The 22,651-nt window shown below is 40.4% G+C and overlaps 1 protein-coding gene across 1 annotated transcript in view; it reads left to right on the top strand.

Annotated features, from left to right (window-relative positions):
• The first annotated feature begins 16,578 nt into the window (after positions 1–16,578).
• LOC149473654 (stimulated by retinoic acid gene 6 protein-like) overlaps positions 16,579–22,651 on the top strand; it is a 96,992-nt gene continuing 90,919 nt past the window's right edge. The window contains exon 1 of the mRNA XM_089674548.1: positions 16,579–16,749. Coding sequence (XP_089530674.1) covers positions 16,682–16,749 — 68 coding nt within the window. The 5' untranslated portion in view covers positions 16,579–16,681. The remainder of the gene's footprint in view (positions 16,750–22,651) is intronic.

Raw genomic sequence — 22,651 nt, 5'->3', positions numbered from 1 at the left:
TGTGATGTCATATAGTATACAGGTAAAGTTTTTAGCATAATTGATATTCTGGCGTACCCATGAGTGCCAGCTATGTTGGTTGAAAGGAAAATAGGAAAATGGAGGTTGTGAACAATAACAATACCCACAGCCCAAAAAAAACCTGACAGTATCTTCCAAATTAAAATAAAGTAAAAACAAGAATACTATGCCCCACTTATGGTTTGCTAGAAGATCACGGGAGACTTGTGGGATACCCATCAGATCCAGGGGCAGACTGACAACTCATGGGGCCCCCCAGGCAATAGGGGATCATGGGGCCCCTGTGTCCTTGCCCAAACTCAAAAAAACCTATGAAAAAGGTACCAGGGGCATCTCATGGGGCCCCCTACTGACCCCGGGCCCTCGGGCAGTGCCTGAGTTTCCAAATGGTCAGACCGCCCCTGATCAGATCCATATACACTATATTGCCAAAAGTATTGGGACGCCTGCCTTTACATGCACATGACCTTACATGGCATCCCAGTCTTAGTTTGTGGGGTTCAATATTTAGTTGGCCCACCCTTTGCAGCTATAACAGCTTCCCCCTTCTGGAAAGGCTGTCCACAAGGTTTAGGAGTGTGTCTATGGGAATGTTTGACCATTCTTCCAGAGGTGTATTTTTGGGGTCAGCCACTGATGTTCGACAAGAAGGCTATTCTCCACTCTATTTCATCCCAAAGGTGTTCTGTCTGGTTGAGGTGCAGGCCAGTCAAGTTCCTCCACCCCAAACTCACTCATCTATGTCTTTATGGACCTTGCTTTGTGCACTGGTGCGCAGTCATGTTGGAACAGGAAGGGGCCATCCCCAAACTATTCCCACAAAGTTGGGAGCATGAAATTGTCCAAAATGTCTTGGTATGCTGATGCCTTAAGAGTTCCCTTTACTGGAACCAACCCCTGAAAGACAACCCCACACTATAATCCCCCCATCACCAAACTTTACACTTGGCACAATGCAGTCAGGCAAGTACCATTCTCCTGGCAGGGAGATTTTTTGAATGGGCTTATTGCGCAGGTGGCAACCTATCACGGTACCACGCTTGAATTCACTGAGTTCCTGAGAGCAACCAATTTTTCCACAAATGTTTGTAGAAGCAGTCTGCATGCCTAGGTGCTTGATTTTATACACCTGTGGCCATGGAGGTGATTGGAACACCTGATTCCAATGATTTGGAGGGGTGTCCCAATACTTTTGGCAATATAGTGTATATGACAGATACAAAACCCAAACAAATTATTATTAAAATCACTTACCAAACAAGGCAGGAATTCATACTAGTGTAAATAATGGTACTTGTGGTGCAGAAAGTAACTCTTAAAAGGTTCATATAAACCATTTTTTAGGAGTGAATCAAAACAGGAAAAGAAGCATAGACCAAGAAGAGGAAGAAGAGGAGGTAGAAGAGTTAATAGAGTCAAAAAAACGATGAATGTAAGACAATCACAGGACATCTTTAAACGTAGTTCTATATATAAGTTTAGAGTAAGAGTTAATACTTAATAAGGGTTTGAAGTTTGCACCTAAAGCTAAGCTGAACAAATTCAAAACATTTATAGATATTCATAGGTTCACTTGGCAACTAGTGCAAAAAAGTACTTTATGCAGAATCCCATTGTTTATAATAATAGAGATGAAGTATATAAACATACTACCTTGAGAAATACCTCTTTATGTAATCCCCCGAGGGCTGGTAATTCACATATTGGAATCTTTAGAGATGTACTTATGCAGGATTTAGAAAAATTGGAGGTTAGAAGTGTCAAAAATGAAAAAGACAGTTTTGTAGGAATGAAAAATCTTTTGGAGAGACAGGATCTGGTAATTAGACCCGTCGATAAGGGGGGAGGAATAATCCTTGGACAAAGATAAATATGAAAGAGAGATGTATAATATCTTGGGTGATACAGAGACAAAAATATTTAAGAAAAATAGTTAACGAGGGTCATAAACAAGTAATTTTAAATAAAAAAGAAAAACCTTTTCTCATTCCAGCGGCCCCTCAGATACCCATTATCTATTTTCTCCCAAAAGTCCATAAGGACCCCAATAAACCTCCAGTTAGACCTATCATCAGTGGAATAGGCTCTCTAACATCAAGAATAGGAGAATATATAGATTCTTTCTTACAAGTTCTAGTTGCACAGACTCCGGCCCATTTAAGGGATACAAAACAAGTATTGAATGAATTGAAAGGTATTTGTGTAGACAGGATACATTTTGTGACAGCTGATGTTGCTTCCCTATACACAAACATAGAACATCCTGATGGGAGAGAGGCAGTTCAGTTTTACCTGAGAAACTATGATATCCCTTCAGCTTAAAAGCAGTTTATTATATCATTATTATATTTTGAATGTCATACAATTATTGTTGGTTCAACAATATGTTTTTCTTGCAAGAGAGGGGGGTAGCTATGGGGGCAAAATTTGCCCCCAGTCTGGCTAATTTATTTATGTCAAAGTGGAATCTGTGGTTATTTTCGATAAACAATGGGTTCATTTACTTTTATATAAGCAATACATTGATGATATCCTCCTTCTTTGGAAGGGGGATGAGTCATCATTAACTGAATATGACCATAATAATTACAACATTAATTTGTCATACATATATAGTAAGGATACAGTCAACTGTCTAGATTTGAGTTTGAGGATTGTAGAGGGAGAAATTTATACAAAATCTTTTTTTTTTAAAACATCTGATATTCCCTTGGAAAGTCGCCACCACCCAATCTGGCTTAAGAATGTTCCTAAGGGACAATTCTTGACAATGAGACGGAATTGTTGTAACATGGAAGATTATATTGACCAAGCCAATTTACTTAAAAACAGATTTTTAGAAAAAGGATATAGAGTCCTTATTAAATTATACTATTTGGGAAGTAGCAAGGATGAACAGAGAGACCTTGTTAGGTCCTCCTAAACAGAAAAAAGAGAATAACATTTTTTACCCATTTATTACTAACTTTTCTGTTCACCATACCCAGGTCAAACAAATGCTTAAGAGGAGATGGGGTATATTGAAAATGGATCCAGTTCGCAGGGAGATCTTGCTGTATCAACCAGAGGATATTTTTAGGAGAGCCCCTAATTTTAGGGACAAACTGGCCCCACATGTACCGTATTTTTCGCTCCATAAGACGCACTTTTTTTCCCCCAAAAAAGGGGGGAAAATGTCAGTGCGTCTTATGGAGCAAATATAGAGCGGCCGGTCCGGTATTTCCACCGCCGCCGTGTCAGAATACCGGACCGGCCGCTCAGCTCTGCAGTGGGACCTTACCTGTCCCTCTATCCAGCGGCGCGCTGTCTTCCCGGCTTCTGTAGTGTGCGTGACAGCCGGGTCCCAAGTGCGCATGCGCAAGAAGCAGTGCTCTTTGTGAATGGTAAGGCGGTACCTGGCACACATGACAGATCCCAGAAGCCGCCGGACCAATCACAAAGCGCATGCGCACTGGGCATCCGGCTGTCCGACGAGCGCCCACACTACAGAAGCCGGGAAGACAGCGCGCGGCTGGGTAGAGGAACAGGTAAGATAAAAAAAAAACTCTGCGGAAGTAAGAGCGGGTACCTGTCAAATTCAGGTACCCGCTCCCCCTCCCTCCCCAAAGGTCAGCAGTCATCTGTACTGTCTGCAGTCTCTGGTCATCCCTGTGCTGTCCGCAGTCTCTGGTCATCCCTGTGCTGTCCGCAGTCTCTGGTCATCCCTGTGCTGTCCGCAGTCTCTGGTCATCCCTGTGCTGTCCGCAGTCTCTGGTCATCCCTGTGCTGTCCGCAGTCTCTGGTCATCTCCTCTACTATGTCTGCAGTCCATTAGTTCAGAATTTTTTTTTCCTGTTTTCTGCCTCTAAAACCTAGGGTGCGTCTTATGGTCAGGTGCGTCTTATGGAGCAAAAAATACGGTAATTGATCCTCCAAAACTCTCACCCTCTTTTTTTATGCATCCTAAAGGATTTTACCCTTGTAATAGTTGCCTGATTTGTACTGTTAATATAACTAGAAAGAAAAAGGTAGTGACTTTTGCTTCAACAGTTACTGGTAAACAATATTCCATAGATACATGTATGACATGTAAATCTAAATATATAGTGTATCTACTGGAGTGTCTGTGACAGAAACAATATGTTGGTAGGACTACTAGAAGGCTGAGAAATTTCCTTAGGGAAAATGTTTACAATATAAATAAAGGGTTTAAAAAAACATAGGTTGCCAGCACATTTTCAGCAACATCACAATAGAGACCCTAGGGGCCTCAAATTTACGGCAATTACTAAATTACAACCCCATTGGAGAGGATGCCACCGTAGAAGAGAGATTTTTAAACTTGAAATGAAATGGCTGTATGAATTACAATCTTCTGCCCCATTAGGTTTAAATGAAGATTGGGATATTATTTTATTGATAACAGCTAATTTTTATATATTATATAATAATTTATTTTATTTTTTTTTATGTTTCTAATATTGTATACATTTTGTTTAGTTTACAATTTTCCCTCTACCAGAAAAACTTCATACCGGTATGTATTTAATATTGTGATTATTAGCTATAATAAAGATATGTAGCCCATCTAATTATTTGATTTATCCTTTCAATATTTTCTGGATTAATAGAATGGGTCTGGTTTTTTGTTATCTGTTAGAATCTGTGAATTGATCTTCAACATGATGGCAACCGTGTCTTGGTCTTTCGAGACTATAAGAAAATGGCGCTGAAACCAGATGTGATGTAATTACACTTCCTTTATACCATGGGAAAATGGCGGTGAGACCAGAAGTGATGTCTCACAATCTGTATAGATGGACCACATATTGATGGTCGCTATTATTTGTTAGTTTATGAACCCCTGAGGACGAGCTGTCGTGTGTCGTGTGAAGCGGCTTTGGGTTGTTAGGCACTATTGCTGGAGGTTATGCCGCCATTCCTAGTGTCTGGCAGCCCCTTATGTAAGTGAACACACAGAGGTTTCTTTGTTTTTTATTAGCTATTTTATCTGTGTATATATGCACTTTATTAAAACTACTACACTATGAGAGATTTGTTGGTGGTTTTTGGAGGATGAGAATGCATGTACTGACATCTGGTGGAGCAGAATATGAGGACTATCGAGTTTCCTGATACACTGAAGGATCGTACCTTGGGAGTTTATTGTAATACAAGCGCTATGGCTGTTCTTCTAAACAGCAACATCTTTTGATGAATTTTCATGCTAGCCATTGGTGGCGGTGACACGTCTGTTGTTCCTGGATCACTGGGTGAAGATTTAGTTTACAGTGGACATTGGGACTATTCTATTCAATATATCACACTGCACAATCATTGATTTGAACAATATTGGACTTATGTACAATATTTTTTGTCTTATGTGAAGTTTATTTTTTTGCACTTGACGGTATTTATCTATTGACATTATTTAATATTTTTGTGTTTAGCACTGCAACTTCTCTTTTTAGCTCATATAAAGGTATATTCCAGTAAAAATAAAACGTTAATGTAGAACTGAAGGAAAAACTTTTTTTTTATCATTAGATAGGAGCAGAGAATCAGTCAAAAACAGATGCATTGACCAACAGGAATAAGACATACAAGGTATTCAATGAATATTACAGAATATGTACTGATGGAGAGACATAGAAATAAGCTGCATACTTAAGTGCCATGTACAGAAAAAGAGAACAAAAAAAAAGGAGAAAACAATAAGTTGCAAAAATGGTAGACATTTAGAGACCAATGACAATATAAACACTAAGAAAAAATTGGCACTATATCAGCATACAGAAAGCGGAGAAGATATGAGATGGAGCCTCTCTGAATGCAGATAGGTATTCCACACGCAGGGCTCTCGATGGAGTCCAGCATAAGGATATAGTATTGCTAGTGCGGCACTCAAAGCAATAATAACAATCAGCACAAATAGCAGAAAAGCAGACAAAACAAAAGGAGAGGAACGAAGAGTAAGAAGACGAAGACAAAAACAAAAAGGGCTCCAGGGGGATCGCAACAAAAAAAAAAATAGAAAAATAAACTAATATGTAAATTTTATATTGTCAGAAGGGACTGGTCGAATCTCGATGGTTGGGCTATATCAAGCCAGGGACACCATGTCTGCAGGAATTTTGTGTGGGTGTCTAACAATATAGCCATCAGTTTTTCGTTAACCATTATGAAGTTCATCCAGTTTTTGACAGCCTCAAAGCTGAGGAGGGGAGTCTTCCAAGCCCTCGCGATCATCAGCTTGATAGCCAGAAATAGGTGTGATGCCAGCTGCCTTTTCGGGACGAAGTAGGCCCACTAATGGTTTAAATTAAAACGCTTCATACGGGTTGCGCTTAATGTCTGTGTGAAACATAGTGCGGAGGAGGGCATATACTCTGATTTTTTTATCACTTTGCATAGAGTAAGGTAGGATTATAACCCCTCTCAGGTTTTTTGACATCGTTGCCTCGTTGCAAAGATTTCTCTTCACTTTCACTTCATTTTCCCCTCCATTCCTATTCTGGTGACAGCCCAAAATTTGGAGTTTTCATTTATGTGCTCAAAATAAGTGTGTGAAACACATCTGTTTGGAGTGCTGGTGACTTTCCATCCTGGTATGGCACTATCTGTGGCAATCACTTGGAGCACCCATCATCACATGGTCGTGTAAAGCTTATGTTTTATAGGTGTTATTTTTCCTCTCCACTCTATCCGAAACTAAAAAAAACTTTGCATTTAGTTATACACTGCTCAAAAAAATTAAAGGAACACGTTTTAACCAGAGTATAGCATCAAGTCAATTAATCTCCTGGGATAGTGATCTGGTCAGTTAAGTAGCAGAGGGGGTTGTTAATCAGTTTCAGCTGCTTTGGTCTTAATGAAATTACCAACAGATGCACTAGGTGGGCAACAATGAGATGACCCCCAAAACAGGAATGGTTTTACAGGTGGAGACCACGGATATTTTTTTCCCTACTCATCTTTTCTGACTGTTTTTTTACTAGTTTTGCATTTGGCTAGGGTCAGTGTCACTATTGGTAGCATGAGGCCATACCTGGACCCTACAGAGGTTGCACAGGCAGTCCATCTCTTCCAGAATGGCACATCAATACGTGACATTGCCAGAAGGTTTGCTGTGTCTCCCAGCACAGTCTCAAGAGCATGGAGGGGATTCCAGGAGAAAAGCAGTTACTCTAGGAGAGTTGGGCAGGGCTGTGAAAGGTCCTTAACCCATCTGGTCTGAAGTACCACCCACCTACCCCCTTAACAGCTTACAGGTGCTTGATCAAAGAGGCAATACAGAAGAGGAAGGAAGTCTTGAGGAACTTAATTCCTCTATGATTTCCTATGGTCACTGTGGAGCAGATGTCTGGCCTCCTTGTGATCTCTGTGGCCATCTTGGGTGAGGGCAGAGCTTAGTTAAGCCCCTGGCTCCCTGATTTGGCATGTATGTGCTAAGTGGCTAGGGAAAGGTTCCAAAGGAGTAGGGAAAGTGCAGGGACTACATCTGCCTCCTTGCAGCAGCTCTCCTATTGGGTTGGACTGGCCAGGCCACACTTCTACCCCTCTCTGTAGGCGCTGTTATCAGCGTCCAAATGCAGGGTCACTGCTGTGAGTTTTGAATGTGTCTCTGAATGTCTGTGTTTACCTGGTTGTGCCTTATTGGAACATCTTGAATATATCCAGTTTATTGCACTCCTCTTCTGTGTGTGTTCTCTCAGCCACCACACCATGCTGCACCTTGCTCACAGGCTGCTGATGGGATGATTTGCTGCAGTGTTGGGATGCAGAGAGGCAGAGTTGCTAACATCTTCTGGTCTGTGGAAATGCCACTAATTATGAATGAACACAGCACACCAGACAGCTATGAGTGCTTGAAAGGTAGAGAATGGCCTCAGCCACAGCTCCTCCCAATAGCCCACACACTCTAATGTGTTTTGCACTGCCCCTGAGGCTTAGTGATAGAAGTATACCTCTATGACTAAGCCCCAGGGTGAGGTGAAACGCGTCAAAGGCTGTGGCCTATTGGGAATAGCTGTGGCTGAGGCCCATTCTCTACCTTTAAAGCACTCAGATTTGTCTGGCATTTGCCAGAGACTGTCGGAGCACTATATTTGCATTTCCACTTAGTCAGGAAACTCCTTAGTATAGGGATTAGGGGTAATGTAATGTAAAAAATGTTCCACTTGTAATTTATTGAGTTACACATTATTTTGTAACTGTTCCCTTATACTTGTTAAAGTGTTTATTACTGCCTTTCTATAATTTGGTTTATTGTTTTACTGTATGATGCACAAATAAATATTTTTCGCCTCAGTCTTAGTGTGTCAGAGGGTGTGCCATTGCCGGGAAGGATACTGACTTTAAGAGTCAGGGAACCCAACTTCTTCGGGGCTAAGCTCTACATGCTTTAATTCCACTGTCAGCATTATGAAACCAAAGTATTTATTGTGTTAGTTCACAAAAATCCACCACTTTTGAAGTCTGAATGAATCAAGTTTATTTCTTGTATGAGGGAGTTGAAAGTCTGTGTTGCCCAGCGACAGCCCCAAAACATCACTGCTCTAGAGGAGATCTGCATGGAGGAATGGGCCAACATACCAGCAACAGTGTGTGCCAACCTTGTGAAGACTTACAGGAAACGTTTGACCTCTGTCATTGCCAACAAAGGATATATAACAAAGTATTGAGATGAACTTTTGATATTGACCAAATACTTATTGTCCACCATAATTTGCAAATAAATTCTTTCCAAATCAGCCAATGTGATTGTCTGGATTTTTTTTCTCATTTGGTCTCTCATAGTTGAGGTCTACCTATGATGCATGTCTACCTAATACATGTCAAAAACCATACAGAGACCTGGTGGCATATTTATATAATTAGCATATCTTTCAATTTTTAACCCCTCCCTATAAAATAAAATAATTTAATTACAGTAATGAAGCACCACGCTGATTGCTGGGTGTGGCCTTAAAAGGGCACAGTTGTATACCACCTGAGCCTTCTCACTTTATATACAGCACATGCCATAGTTCTCTTAGGCACAGATATACTGACACAAACCTCAGCACAATCAAATTTAAAAATGAAACTCCTCCATTACTTATGTTTTTCTGCACACAGCCTACCTTAGGGAGTATATAGTGTATAGAAAGCAGTGGTAAAGAGAATGAAATGTACAGCATAGTGTCTATAGTGTAGGACTCACGAGTGTATAATGCAGAGAGTGCAGGAATCAGAATGCATACCAAGGAGAGCGCAGGGGCCAGGAGTACGCAATGCTGAGAGAAAGAGTAGGGGTCAGCAATGCATATCCCATAGTGTCCACAACTCAGGAGTGTGTAACACAGAAAGTACAGGGCTAAGCAGTGTGTAATACAGAGAGTACAAGGCTCAGGATGTGTAGCATAGAAAGCAGAGGGCTCAGAAGTGTGTAGTGCAGAGTTCAGGGCTTAGGAGCATTTACCATAGGGAGTATAGGACTCAGGAGTATATGACGAAGAGAGTGCAGGATACAGAATACAACCAAAAATGACCTCCTCCTCCTAATATAAATCCCCTCCACCCATCCAAGTCCATAACCCATAAAGTACAGATCTCCCACAACAGCCCTAATTCCACCTTGGTACAGTTTTCCCTTCACAGACCTAAATTTCCTCTCAGTACAAATCAGGACAGTTGCCTCTCCCCCTTAGTATTGACCATCCTCAGTTTTTTTATGCCAGCCCTGCAGCACCCCCCCCCCCCCCTCTCGAGCACCGGACTGCACCGCTTAGCTATGGCACTGCAGATGCTGACACAATTCAACCGTTCCTAGCCTTAGTCGTAGGAAACTATGCATAGATTCCCTGATCCTCATATTCCATTAAGTCAGTGATAGTGCTAATCACCAATGGGATCCCAAAAGCACACATATCTAAAAACATCAACATTATATACAGACATTACTGCAACATTGCATATGAACAAAGAGAAAGTATTAGGTATGGAGATCAATTTTTTACCTGAAGTTAAGACATACAGGCAATCTGGTTTTAAGCTTAAAGTGGTTGTAAACCTCAGACATGAAATATGAACAAATCATCCCCCTCTATAGTGTGTACTTGTACGAATTAAGAGTGTTAATTGTCATTTCTGCCTGCTCCCCGTTCATCTGCTATCAGCATGAATCACTTCTGACAAGGTTTCCTGACACCAAGAAAAAAATGGTGACGGGGAGGGACCTCATGCAGAGTGACAACCTCAGCTCTGTTCCTGTGTGCTGTGTGAAGGGGGTGTGTCTCTTCCCTCCAATCAGTTCTCAGAGCTCTCCTCTCTGGAGTGTGTAATTTTAGCTTTCTGCTCCCTCTTTTTCTAACAGTTTAGATAAGCTTTATAAATTCTTTGAACTAATGTAAAGAAGAGAAGACTGCATATAAACAGCTTTAACTTATGTTGGAGAATTTGTTTAATCTCTGTGTACCACCTGAGGTTAGCCACATCACTGAGTATATGTAAGGGTTTACAACCACTTTAACAGCTTCTGCGCTGCCCTATAGCAGAAATACTGCTACAGGGCGGCACGGGTGTGCAAAATCACATATATATACATGATTTTGCAGTTTCCTGGCCTCGGCAATTCATGGCCTCAGCTGTCAATCACCAGGTCCTGGCCGGTGATTCCCCACAGATCTCCTTGGATTTTCAACGGGGGGAGAGACCTGTATGTAAACAATACAGATCTCTCCCCTGTCAGCTCCTGCTAGCAGAGCCATGTAAAGCAGTGTGCTTACAGTGAAACACACACACAGCCCACATAGTAAAACAGTACACAGTTAACCCTTTGATCGCCCCACATGTGAACCCCTTCCTGCCCAGTACCATTAGGACAGTGTCAGTGCATTTTGTTAGCACTGATCACTGTATTGGTGTCACTGGAGATGTCAGTGACACCAAGTCAGTTCCCCCCAATGTCAGAATGTCCAGCTATAAGTTGCTGATTGCCATCATTACTAGTAAAAAACCCTTTTTTTTTAAATTCCAGTATATATATACCGCCATTTGTAAATACTATAACTTTCACATAAACCAATTAATTTACATGTAATGGGTTTTTTTTTTAGCAAACACAGGAGAAGAATACATTTTGGCCAAAATTTATGACAAAATTAGATTTTTTTAATTTTTTTACTGGACATTTTTAATAGCAAAAAGTAAAAAATATAGTTCCTTTTTTCCAAATTGTCAGTCTTTTTTTGTTTATAGCGCAAAAATTCAAAAATGCACAGGCAATCAAATACCACCGAAAAAAATCTCTATTTTTGGGGAAAAAAGGACAAATTTGTGTGCAGCATTGCATGGCCACCCAATTGTCAGTTAAAGTAATTCAGCGCCATGTTGCTAAAAATGGCCTGGTCAGGAAGGGGGGTAAATCCTCTGGAAGGAAAGTGGTTAAGAATCGAAAAAGCTTCACATTGAGGTAAACAATGGCCTAAATCTCCCCCACATACAGAACCATCAATATGTTCAATAGTGTGGAAGGAAAAAGAATCCATATTGCACCTATGCATGTTTCAAAAATGTTTATCGACATTGGATTTTCAAGACATGGTGGGGCATTGACATGCACAATAATGCAAATACTGTTTCATCTATAAATACATGCTGAGCTGATCATGTGAATTGCACTGTTTTCTTCTGTTTTCTGGATCTTGCTGCAGTGGAAATGTATTGCTGATGATGATTTTTGAATATAGAAACATAGAGGAGCAGCTGAATAGACAAACGGTCTATGGACAAGCTGGTTATTCAGCTGAACATCTTCATAGGTGCCTGTAGTGTGTAAGTTATTCTTGCCAGATACAACATCCATATTTCTGATATAAATAATTTGAATAGTTGGCAAACAGTTAACCGTCATGTGAATTTACTACCTATTCAACTGAGAGTTGTTTCCGTGTCTGTGCTGCATAAGTCATGGGCTGTATGAGCTAATGATAAATGAGTACACCGTCTGTCTCATTGCAAGTACAGATGAGCTCAGAGGTCCTCTTAACTCATTTCTAGCTGGAACGCCTTACTCCGGCCTGCAGATCATTGGAGTACAAGAAATGGGAGTACAGGTTTTGGGTTAGAGAAGAGTTCAGAGGACGTCTGATGAACTCATCTCTAATTGCAACCTACATTTGTGTCTGTGCGCATTAGCCACCAGATGAGCAGGTTGTTTCCACATGTAACACCCTCCTAGATAGGTTCTATGATACATAGACTATAGTTGGTTCCTCTACTTAACAAGAGAACTGTTAGGGAAATCTAATTAGACTTTCTGCTTAACAGAGAGCTGTAATTGTTAGTAGTGCTTGCACAGTGTGCTCAAGTGCTGCTAGTCCAGTCCCTGACTTCCTCTGTATCCAAGTAACCTAGGAAGGTTCTGGATGTATAGATGGAACTCATGCAGTACACTGTATGAATAATAATGCCACTTCAGCCATCCCAGGGAGTGCAGCCCTGATAAATGCTGGGAGAGTGTATTTATTCTTTGGGCATACTGAGCCCTGGGTCTTTCCTGGAGAGGATTGCATCAGCCTGGGAGGAGGCACGCTGCCTCCCCAGGCACCTGCTGTCATGCGGTCTCAGGTGGGGCCTGAAGTAAGAGAAAGAGTTACCCTAGTTCTTCAGTATGCTGATGAGGGGAGCTTTCCACCAAAGATCTGTCTGGTATCAATGGAGAGCATCGCCAAGGAATATTAGAAGGAGGCTACCATTCTGTCATTGTGTCTTGTGAGTTTATTTTTTGCGCTATAAAAAAAAAACGGACAATTTTGAGAAAAAAAAACTTTTTGGACTTTTTTGCTATAAAACATGTCCAGTAAAAAAAATTTAAAAATCAAATTTCGTCATAAATTTTGACCAAAATGTATTCTGTGACATGTCTTTGCTAAAAAAAAATCCCAATACGTGTAAATTAAATGGTTTACGTGAAAGTTATAGCGTTTACAAATGGTGGTATAGATACTGGATTTTTTTTTTATACTAATAATAGCGGCAAACAGCGACTTATGGCGGTGATCAGCAACTTATGGCGGCGATCAGCGGTACTACGGCAGACATTCTGACACTGGGGGGGAACTGACTTGGGGTCACTGACATCCCCAGTGACACCAATACAGTGATCAGTGCAAACAAAAAGCACTGACACTGTACTAATGGCACTAGGGAGGAAGGAGTTAACATTGAAAGACAATCAAAGGGTTAACTGTGTGAGGGGAGTGATTCACTAGGGGGCACGGGGGTGGGGGATGCTTCAATACCGGAAAGTTAAGTTCTGATCTCCGGAACAGTGTGCTAGAAACTGACAGGGAGAAGAGCTGCATTGAAAACAATCCAGCTGTGCCCCGTCAGTGTTTGCCGGGACCCGGCGGGTAATCACCGGCCGGGACCCGTTGATTGACACCCGCGGCCGCGAATGGTACCACGGGTAGGGTGGTCGCGTGCGCCCCCTACCATGTAAACAGGATGACGTTTATAAATGTGATCCTGACTACAGGGGCCGCTTTGCCACAGTAAATGTACTGTGGGTGGTCCCCTAGTGGTTAATGCCCAGTGTTACATTAACCACTTGAGTACCGGAAGGTTTTACCCCCTTCATGACCAGGCCATTTTCTGCTATTCAGTACTGCACTATTTTAACTGGTAATTGCTCTGTCATGCAATACTGTGCACAAATTACATTTTTATCATATTTTTCAAGCAAATAGAGCTTTCTTTTGATAATATTTGATCCCCACTGGGTTTTTAATTTTTTGCGATATAAATGAAAAAATACTGAAAATCAAAAATCAAAACAAAATTTTCTACTTTCTGTCATAAAACATATCCAATAAAATCAAATTTCACCACACATTTAGGCCAATATGTATTCTGCTACATGTCTTTAATAAAAACAAATCCCAATAAGTGTATATTAATTGGTTTGTGTGAAAGTTACAGCTCCTACAAACTACGTATATATATTTGATCCTGATGTACTGACATCCTATCTCATTTTTTTGAGACCTTAGGACAGTACAAATTCCACCCAAATGATGCCTTTTTGGAAGCCAGTCTGAGGCATTTAATAAGAGGCATGGTGAGTTTTTTGAAGTTGTATTTTTTTGTTTTGAAACTGAAGAAACTGAATAAAATTAGTTTTTTGTTCATATTTGATTTTTTTCACATACTGTCACCAGTGCAGTACAGCATCACTGATGTGGCAGTCATCAGGGACACTTGTGACAGTATATAAAAAAAAAAAAAACTTTTTATTCAATTTATAACATTTTTTTTTAATTTTTCATCAGAGTAGTTCAGTGTCACCATAGTAACAATACGATCAGGGGGTGATCAGGGATTTTTTTTTTTACGCTTTATTAAGTGTTCTTGCATGGCAAGACCACTTACTGTTATCTCACATATATATTTTTATTATTATAGCCAAATTTACCACCCTAACTCCTCCCACAGTTTTTACACTACATAGACAGTAATATACCGAAACGTGCGGATTGTTCCCGATTGGTGTGCTATTACTTTGTGGAACGTTTCGCCGAATGGTTCACAAAATATCGGCATTTTTGTGGTGAAATTGGTCCCATAGGAATGAATGGCAGAATGTTCAAAACTAGAGTGTGAGCTGAAAAATCAGGACATGATTTCTAAACTGCCATCACTCCCTCGTTTTGAAGCCCACCTACACAAATCTTATATCAAAACGTTCAGCTATCCTTGCTGCCACTAAAAGCTAAGCCATAGTCCTGATAGTTTTCACAATATGACCATTTGTTTGCAACTCACGCTGCCCATTGACATTCATTGAAACTCCACTCTAGCCACCTCAAATTTGAAGGGCAATATCTAAACTGCGACTGTGCCTTCATTTGTAATATTTCAGAGACATACTATGCATCAAAATGTAGGTCTGGGTCTTGTGATTCTCACAATATAAAGCTCTTCCGTGTAGGATTTATAATTTTTAAACTACAACCGTTTGAAGATGGCAACCGCCAGTGAAGTGAGCAAGTTAGAGCAGTTTGTTTTTAACCGCTCTTCTCTGCCCTTGCTGTAGAGTGAGTTGCCATAGAAACCCAGGTGTGTGAGCAGGCAGCAGAGTGACAAAAGCTAGAGTGTGAGCTGAAAAATCAGGACATGATTTCTAAACTGCCATCACTCCCTCATTTTCAAGCCCACCTACGCAAATCTTATATCAAAACGTTCAGCTATCCCTGCTGCCACTAAAAATGTCCATGGCTAAGCCATAGTCCTGATAGTTTTCACAATATGACCATTTGTTTGCAACTCACAACGCCCATTGACATTCACTGAAACTGCACTCTAGCCACCTCAAATTTGAAGGGCAATTTTTTAATTTGATCAATCAATTGGTTAGTGTAATGTTTACTATCTTTACTCACTCCAAACACTCCACACAGTTACTCTGCCCACTCCATAAAGTTACTCTGCCCAGTCCAACCTTTTCACAGTTACTCCAGCCACTCCAACCACACAACAGTTACTCAAGCCACTCCACCCAGTTACTCCGCCCACTCCAGTTGTAGACTACTGGTGGAGGCAAGAACACTTCACACAATTTCCCCAGAAATTGTAGCTTTTCTAGTTTACTGTTGCAATGATGATCATTGTAATAGCAACGTTTTCAACTCTCATGAATGGGTTAACCATTCATAACAGCTGTGATCACTACTGATCTGTGATTGGCTACAGCTAATCACATGGTACAGGGTGCTGAGATTGGCACAGGTACCATGTGATAGCTATGGGCCATTCACAGCATAGTCAACACAACTGTTATGAAGGAATAAATTCCTAATAGCTTTGTTGATATTGTGATCGTATTAAATGTATGAGGATCACATGATCACCGGGCCCCGAGTACAGGGATCCACCATACACAGCGGTTGTGGGGGGGCGCTTGAACTTGCATTGTAGCATATGTCATTGAAATTATACAAGTAGGACCTCATTTACATGGACAACTTAGGGCTGGTAAAAATAGTTGAATCAGCTGTGGTTTCATCACCCCCGACCACCTAGCTGCAAGTTAACATGGCCACCAGCCCTTTTAGTCCACAATGACACAGTGCAGTGGAAAATATATAGCAGGTCTCATTTGGTGGGCAGTACCAAACTCACAGTCACCAAACTTTTTCTATATGTGTGAATGAATCATGTCACAACTGCCCTGTAACCGCATGTAATGCAGGGTTGAAAACGTGTTCAGGAGACAAAATATTGCCTTTGAACGGCTTGTCAACTGCCTCTGAAAAGCAATCCACTGTGGATTGAGGGGCAGAAATGATGGTCACAAGTGTAAGCCCTATGTCCTGAAAAAAGGAATCTATTTTGATGCAGTTGTTACATATTCCACACCTAGTTCTTCTAAAGCTATCATCGACCGTACTGACAAGGAGGAAGAGAGTGGGGAAATTCTAATCTCATAGTCTGGTAAATATTTTACAGTATGTTTACTTTCACATTATGTGCCAACAAGAGCGGCAGAAAAAAAAGTTAAACCTTGTTATTATTAACCTTCAGAGACACCAATACCTTGCTCCATTGTGTCACAGACTTAGAACGAAAATGACCTCAACATGATTATTTTCATCATTTTCAGCAAAGGGAAGAGAACATCTTCAGCCATTCCCCATGAATGAAACTATCCTCCACTGCAGCTCCGCATATAACGCAATACGATATAATGGACTTCAGTAATGAAAGGTAATTCTTATCACCCACAAACAACAGTTTAGTATACTATACATTTATGTTTAGGTTTTTTTCTTATTATATGTATTCATTGTATTGTATGCATTATTATTATTATTATTTTTATTATTATTATTATTATTATTATTATTATTAATAATAATAATAATAACAATAAGCAGTAATGATAGACATCTGAATCTGAAGTAGTAAATTACATCAAGTTCATTCACTAATTGCCTTTGGTAGATATTAGCAATTAATTTCTGTATGCTTGTTGATATTTCTGCTAATCTGATGTTGTATGATGGCATCACATTTATTCCTGTCAAGATTGAAAGGTCCATGATCAGGGCCCTCCTATTCCTTCTATATTGAAATGTAATGTAATTTTACTGTCTTCCTTTATATTGTAAAGTGCTGCGCAAACTGTTGCCGCTATATAAATCCTGCATAATAATAATAATAATAATACATTTACTTTGAAGGGGTTTCAGCTTTAAAATTGAGAGCCCGAATAAGCAGCAAAATGCAATTTTTCCAATATAGAGACATTTCCAGTTATATTGCTCTATAAGTTATGGACCTAGTCCATTTAAACGCCAGCCTATAACAGGAATAGTCATGATAGGTAGAGCAATTAGTGTATCCAGTGGTATAAAGTTCAAGCTCCCTGTACTCATGATTTATAAGAGGAATTAAACGTGCAAAGCACCATGTTCATCATTATTTCATAATTCTGCATTTCATGTACGTTCACATGGAAAGAGCCATATAAAGTTTAGATTAAATTTAAAATAGTATATACAATATAAATTAACATTTACATTTTTTTCTTTTTCTGAATTAGTAACCTTGTCACCACAGAGTATGTTTGTATGTTTATGTAACTAAAAAGTCCCATTGATTGGTTCCTTTTTTCTGTGGTACATTTCATTTGATTATTTATGGAGCTGTCAATTAGAAAGCGGAAACGCTCAGGACATCTTTCTAGTTCATTAAAAAAAGAAAATAAAAACCCTTGTTAAAGAGTGGGTGCTACAAATGTCCTTTCCGATGACCCATGTCTTTTTCAGAGGTCCCTGGACACTGCAGGTATTCCACACTTTCTGTTGCACGAATACCTGCTCTTACTGCAACTTGCAGTGGTTTCTCCTGCTGGCTGGTACGACACTACAGAATGTACACGTTGGCAAGAGGAACAACTGCTTGTTCAGTGGGACAGTACAATTACTCTGGCTGTTTAAATAAACTCAACCACAGTAGTGTCAATCCTTCTATAGGTTTCTTGACTCATAGGGCATGATTTACATCAATAGAAAAATACAGTAAATAGTACAGTGATTCTCCTCTTCCACGGGGATTGGCCAGGTATGGATACCATGGACCCATGTAACTATGCAAAAATAGCCATAGCTGGAATTCAATTTGAGGCTCAGTTTACACTAGTACCAGGGGCGGAATGACAACTCATGGGGCCCCCGGGCAATAGAGGATCATGGGGCCCCTGTGTCCTTGCCCAAACTCAAAAAAGCCTATGAAAAAGGTACCAGGAGCATCTCATGGGGCCCCCTACTGACCCTGGGCCCTTGGGCAGTGCCCGAGTTTCTAAATGGTCAGTCCACCACTGACTAGTACAACCCTATTATCGTGCAATTTCCAATGTGACTATGCAGTGCAACTTGCTTGCGACTTTCATTCGACTTGAGGAGTCTATGAAACTCAAGTCCCATGAAAGTCGCATCAAAGCACAGGAACCTTTTTGAAAGTGGCTGCAACTTGAGTCACATTGATAGGAACAGCCACAATTGAAACAAATGGATTTTCAATGGTCATGTGACTTTATGTGTCGCAAGTGGCAGCGGTGTGAATCAGGGCTCTAAGTATAACTAAAGGTAAAACTTTTTTGTTTTCATTGTGGATAGAGTGAAGAGGGATTAGGACACCCATCAGGTTTTATTGCTGTCTGTGTCCCTGTTAGGGAGATTCACCTTCTCTATTTGTCCTTTTGACCATTATTACTGAGAAAGTAAAAGAAAATCCCAAATTCTGAGTTGCTACCAGAACAGGAATAGAAGAGAAATCTTCCAATGGGGTCTCTAGTTTTAGGTACCCTGGTTAATACCAAGGATTCCCTGACTTTGGAAGGATGTTCTCTTACTTCCTGTTGTGGCTACAAGACAGGAAATTAATGGAAATCTAACCAATGGGACAGAGATGCGAAAAAACTGACAGAGTTTATAACCCTCCATTATTCTACCCAAAACTGATTTTTTTTTCCTTTAGTTGTAATTTAATGTTCATTTTTAACTGGAATAAACTTTTAAGATATCATAAACAAGTTACTATCTGTTTCTTTAGTGAAGTCAGCTCAGTTGATTTAAAGAAAAAACAAGCTGGATGCATTCCTAAATATACAGAATATAACTGGATATGAACATTTATAAATAATGACACTGGGGATTGTAAACACCTGCAGTGTTCATCATCCTGAAGGGTCCTATTGTGTGCTTGCAGTTATCAGTGGGAAGGAGAGGAGGGAACCAAGGAGCACTGCAGGGGTGGGCACACAGAGGGGCCTGGGCAACAATGTATGATGCACGGGGGGTGATGGGTGCGGCGGGGGGTAATTACTGGAATCGATCCCCTATATGTCTCTCTGCAGCAGCTGAATGCTAGCGGGAAGGAGAGGAGAAGAAGCCAGCTTTCAGCTGCTGCAGAGAGAGCCATACAGTTCCAGTAATTGCATTCCCACTATGCCGGTCACCCTCCCTACACACATCTGATTTACCCAGCTGCCTGGGCCCCCTTGCTGGCCTGTACAGGAGGACCGGTGGTACCCCCCTTATCCATGGCCCTGGGTATAAGATTCTGTATATGGAAGCTGTCTATTTATTCCTTTTTTTTCTGCTGGTTGAACTCGAGTGACTTTAGTTGTCTTTTTTCAACCTATGTAACAATATAAATTAACCCCATTGAATCAGATGGCTTACAGAAACAAGACACTACTATGGCTGAATTTATCCAAACAGCCACAGAAAGAAAAATTGTCCTATCCCACTGAAAATTTCCTCTACAATTTTCTCTATATTTCAAATGACCAAATATAGTATAGTAAAGGTTCTATCATTAAACTGGATGGACTTTTGTCTTTTTTCAGCCAGGCTAACTATGTAACTATGTAAAGGTACAATAAACCACCAGTGGTATCGGAAAAGACAAGTAAAGGTTCCCCAAAAACTGATATTTCAGTATTTGATAGATGCTGGAGAGTTAAACTACCTGACAATTTGTTAAATTCTGTTTAGCTGCTGTGGCCATTATTACGGGTTAACACTCTGCCTGTCCTTGTCGCACCCAGATTCATGAATGCACATCTCTTGTATTTAGACAATAACTGGTGGTTAGGATTGAATGAACACATGTACTTACTAGAAATAAATGTATGGCTTAGAAAAGCTGTAAAGTCAATAAGCTTCCATTTTCTCATCATCCAGACCTAACCAGGGGCAGACTGACAACTCATGGGGCCCCCGGGCAATAGGGGATCATGGGGCCCCTGTGTCCTTGCCTAAACTCAAAAAAGCCTATGAAAAAGGTACCAGGGGCATCTCATGGGGCCCCCTACTGACCCCGGGCCCTCGGGCAGTGCCCGAGTTTCCAAATGGTCAGTCCGCCCCTGGACCTAACTAAATGGCAAATGTTACTTGATGGGTATATGTATCGAATATGTATATTTATTAAAGACAAAAGTTATCATAGATGGCAAGGTAGAATGTTCCCTTATCAGTTAGACCTTTTGACATGTAGTTGCTATCTTACATATTTTTTTTAATACTTGTTCCTTTAGCCCAGCCTATTTCAACCTTATTACAACAAAAGGTTCCCTTGAAATTATTTCAGGTCTCAGGGAACTCAGCTAAAAATAATTATATCAACAGTTATGAATACTTTAGCATTATCAGTAAGAACTAAGATATACTAATCATAAACAAAAAATATGTTGCATGCCTAAAGTGTTTTACACCCAAGGTGGATCCCCCTTCTCTGTCCTACTAAATTGTTCTCAAAATATATTCACAAATTAAACTGAATTGAATATTAATGGACAGAAAGGAAATGAAGAAAGACCCCCTTACTTTGATGGTCAGCGTAGAGCTCCCTTACAAACGTGTGTTTAAAATGGGCTCACGTGCTGCTAGAAAATATATTAGATGTTTGTGGAGCCTTTGCAACCAAAGTATTCAAACACTAGAAACAAAATTAAACTTTTAACAGTGGTTTGCTGCTCCTTAGTGTGTACAATTATCACTAAAAATATAAAATTAGTGCAATGATCATTTGAATAAAAAATAAATCTCGATAACAAATTATACTTCCTAGTGGTATCACCCAAATAACATATCAATGTGTCCCACATAAAAAACATATTATGTGCTCATTTCTAATCAATACTTCTAAATACAGTATAAAACCACATATAGATCAATTTTAAGTCCTCCTATAATATCCAGTGCATAATGTGTCCGTGATATTCAACACAAAATGATAATGTGCTCCAGTGTGTCATCCAGGGAGTCACCAATCCACCAATGGATGCAATGCTCGTTCACCTTAAGAACTGACCTATAAAGGTCAAAATGCACTTTATGTATAAAATCCTTGCAGATCTGCCATCCAGCTATTTACACCAACTTCACATACATGGTCTCTTTAAGAGGCTGCTGCTTATGCCTCCACTTCTGATGCTGTAGCTGGCATGGTCATGAAGGCTGAGGCTGCCGCTCCCTAACGTGTAAGAAGACAACAGTGGCAGCCTCAGCCTTCACGCTCAGAGTGACATCTGAAATGGAGGCAGCAGCCTTTTAAAGGGATCATGTATGTGAAGTTGGTGTAAAAAGCTAGATGGTGGATCCGCAAAGATATTATACCTAAAGTGCATTTTGTCCTTTATAGGTCAATTCTGAAGGTTAGCAAGCACTACACTCATTGGTGGATTGGTGATTTTCTGGATGACACACTGGAGCACATTATCGTTTCCATGTTGAATATCACAGATACTTTGTGCACTGGATACTACATGAGGACTTGAGTTAAAATTATTCTATATGTGGTTTTATATTATATTTAGAAGTAGTGATTGGAAATGTGCATATAACATGTTTTTTTTAATGTGTGACACATTGTTTTAGCATGTGATTGCACTTTTAGTTTTTCACTTATACGTTTTATTTGTGTGATAGTACTAGGAAGTATCATTTAATATCAAGATTATTTTTTTATTTAAAGAAACATCAAACTATTGTTATATTTTTAGTGATAAGTGTACACAGCAAGGAGCAGCTCACCACCCTTACAAAAGTGGTCTGTAGAGACATGCTACTTTACACGGATGGTAAGTGTGTAGAACAGCCCTTAATCTGAAGTTCACTGGGAAAAATTCATTCTTTATTCTTAGTAGTAATTTATCTACTAGAAAAGAGAGAAAAGAGGAGAGGCCCCACTGATATCATGCAGTTGGTTCTGCCAAGTAACATTGGTTTTGCAACTATGTAGACACCATTAGATGGGAGGTCAAATTACCAATGCTCAAGGAACCCCTAGAAACCACTGTCAGGGGCGTATCCACCGCGAGGCAAAAAAAGGCATTTGCCTAGGGCGGCATTTTTCAGGGGGGCGGCGCCGTCCCCGGAAGAAGGAACACACGAGGCAGCTGGCAGGTGACCGACGATGGGGACCAGGTGAGTGCCGGCACTGCATGAGCTCACTCACTGGCTGCTACACTCCAGATCAGCGCAGCTCTTGGGGTCAGAGAAGGTTTGCTCCTGGGCTGAGCCGGGTGACATGTGAGAGATCTGCAGCAGCAGAGAGAGGGGCCGGCTGGTTACAGCTATGACAGGTGCTGGGTGTCAGT

Source organism: Staurois parvus, unplaced genomic scaffold, assembly GCF_062004578.1.
Source record: "Staurois parvus isolate SC_StPar_1 unplaced genomic scaffold, SC_StPar_1.0 ptg000012l, whole genome shotgun sequence".
In the NCBI taxonomy this organism is placed as follows: domain Eukaryota; kingdom Metazoa; phylum Chordata; class Amphibia; order Anura; family Ranidae; genus Staurois; species Staurois parvus.
The sequence above is the reverse complement of the archived record's forward strand: the minus strand, read 5'-3'. Positions and strand labels throughout refer to the sequence as shown.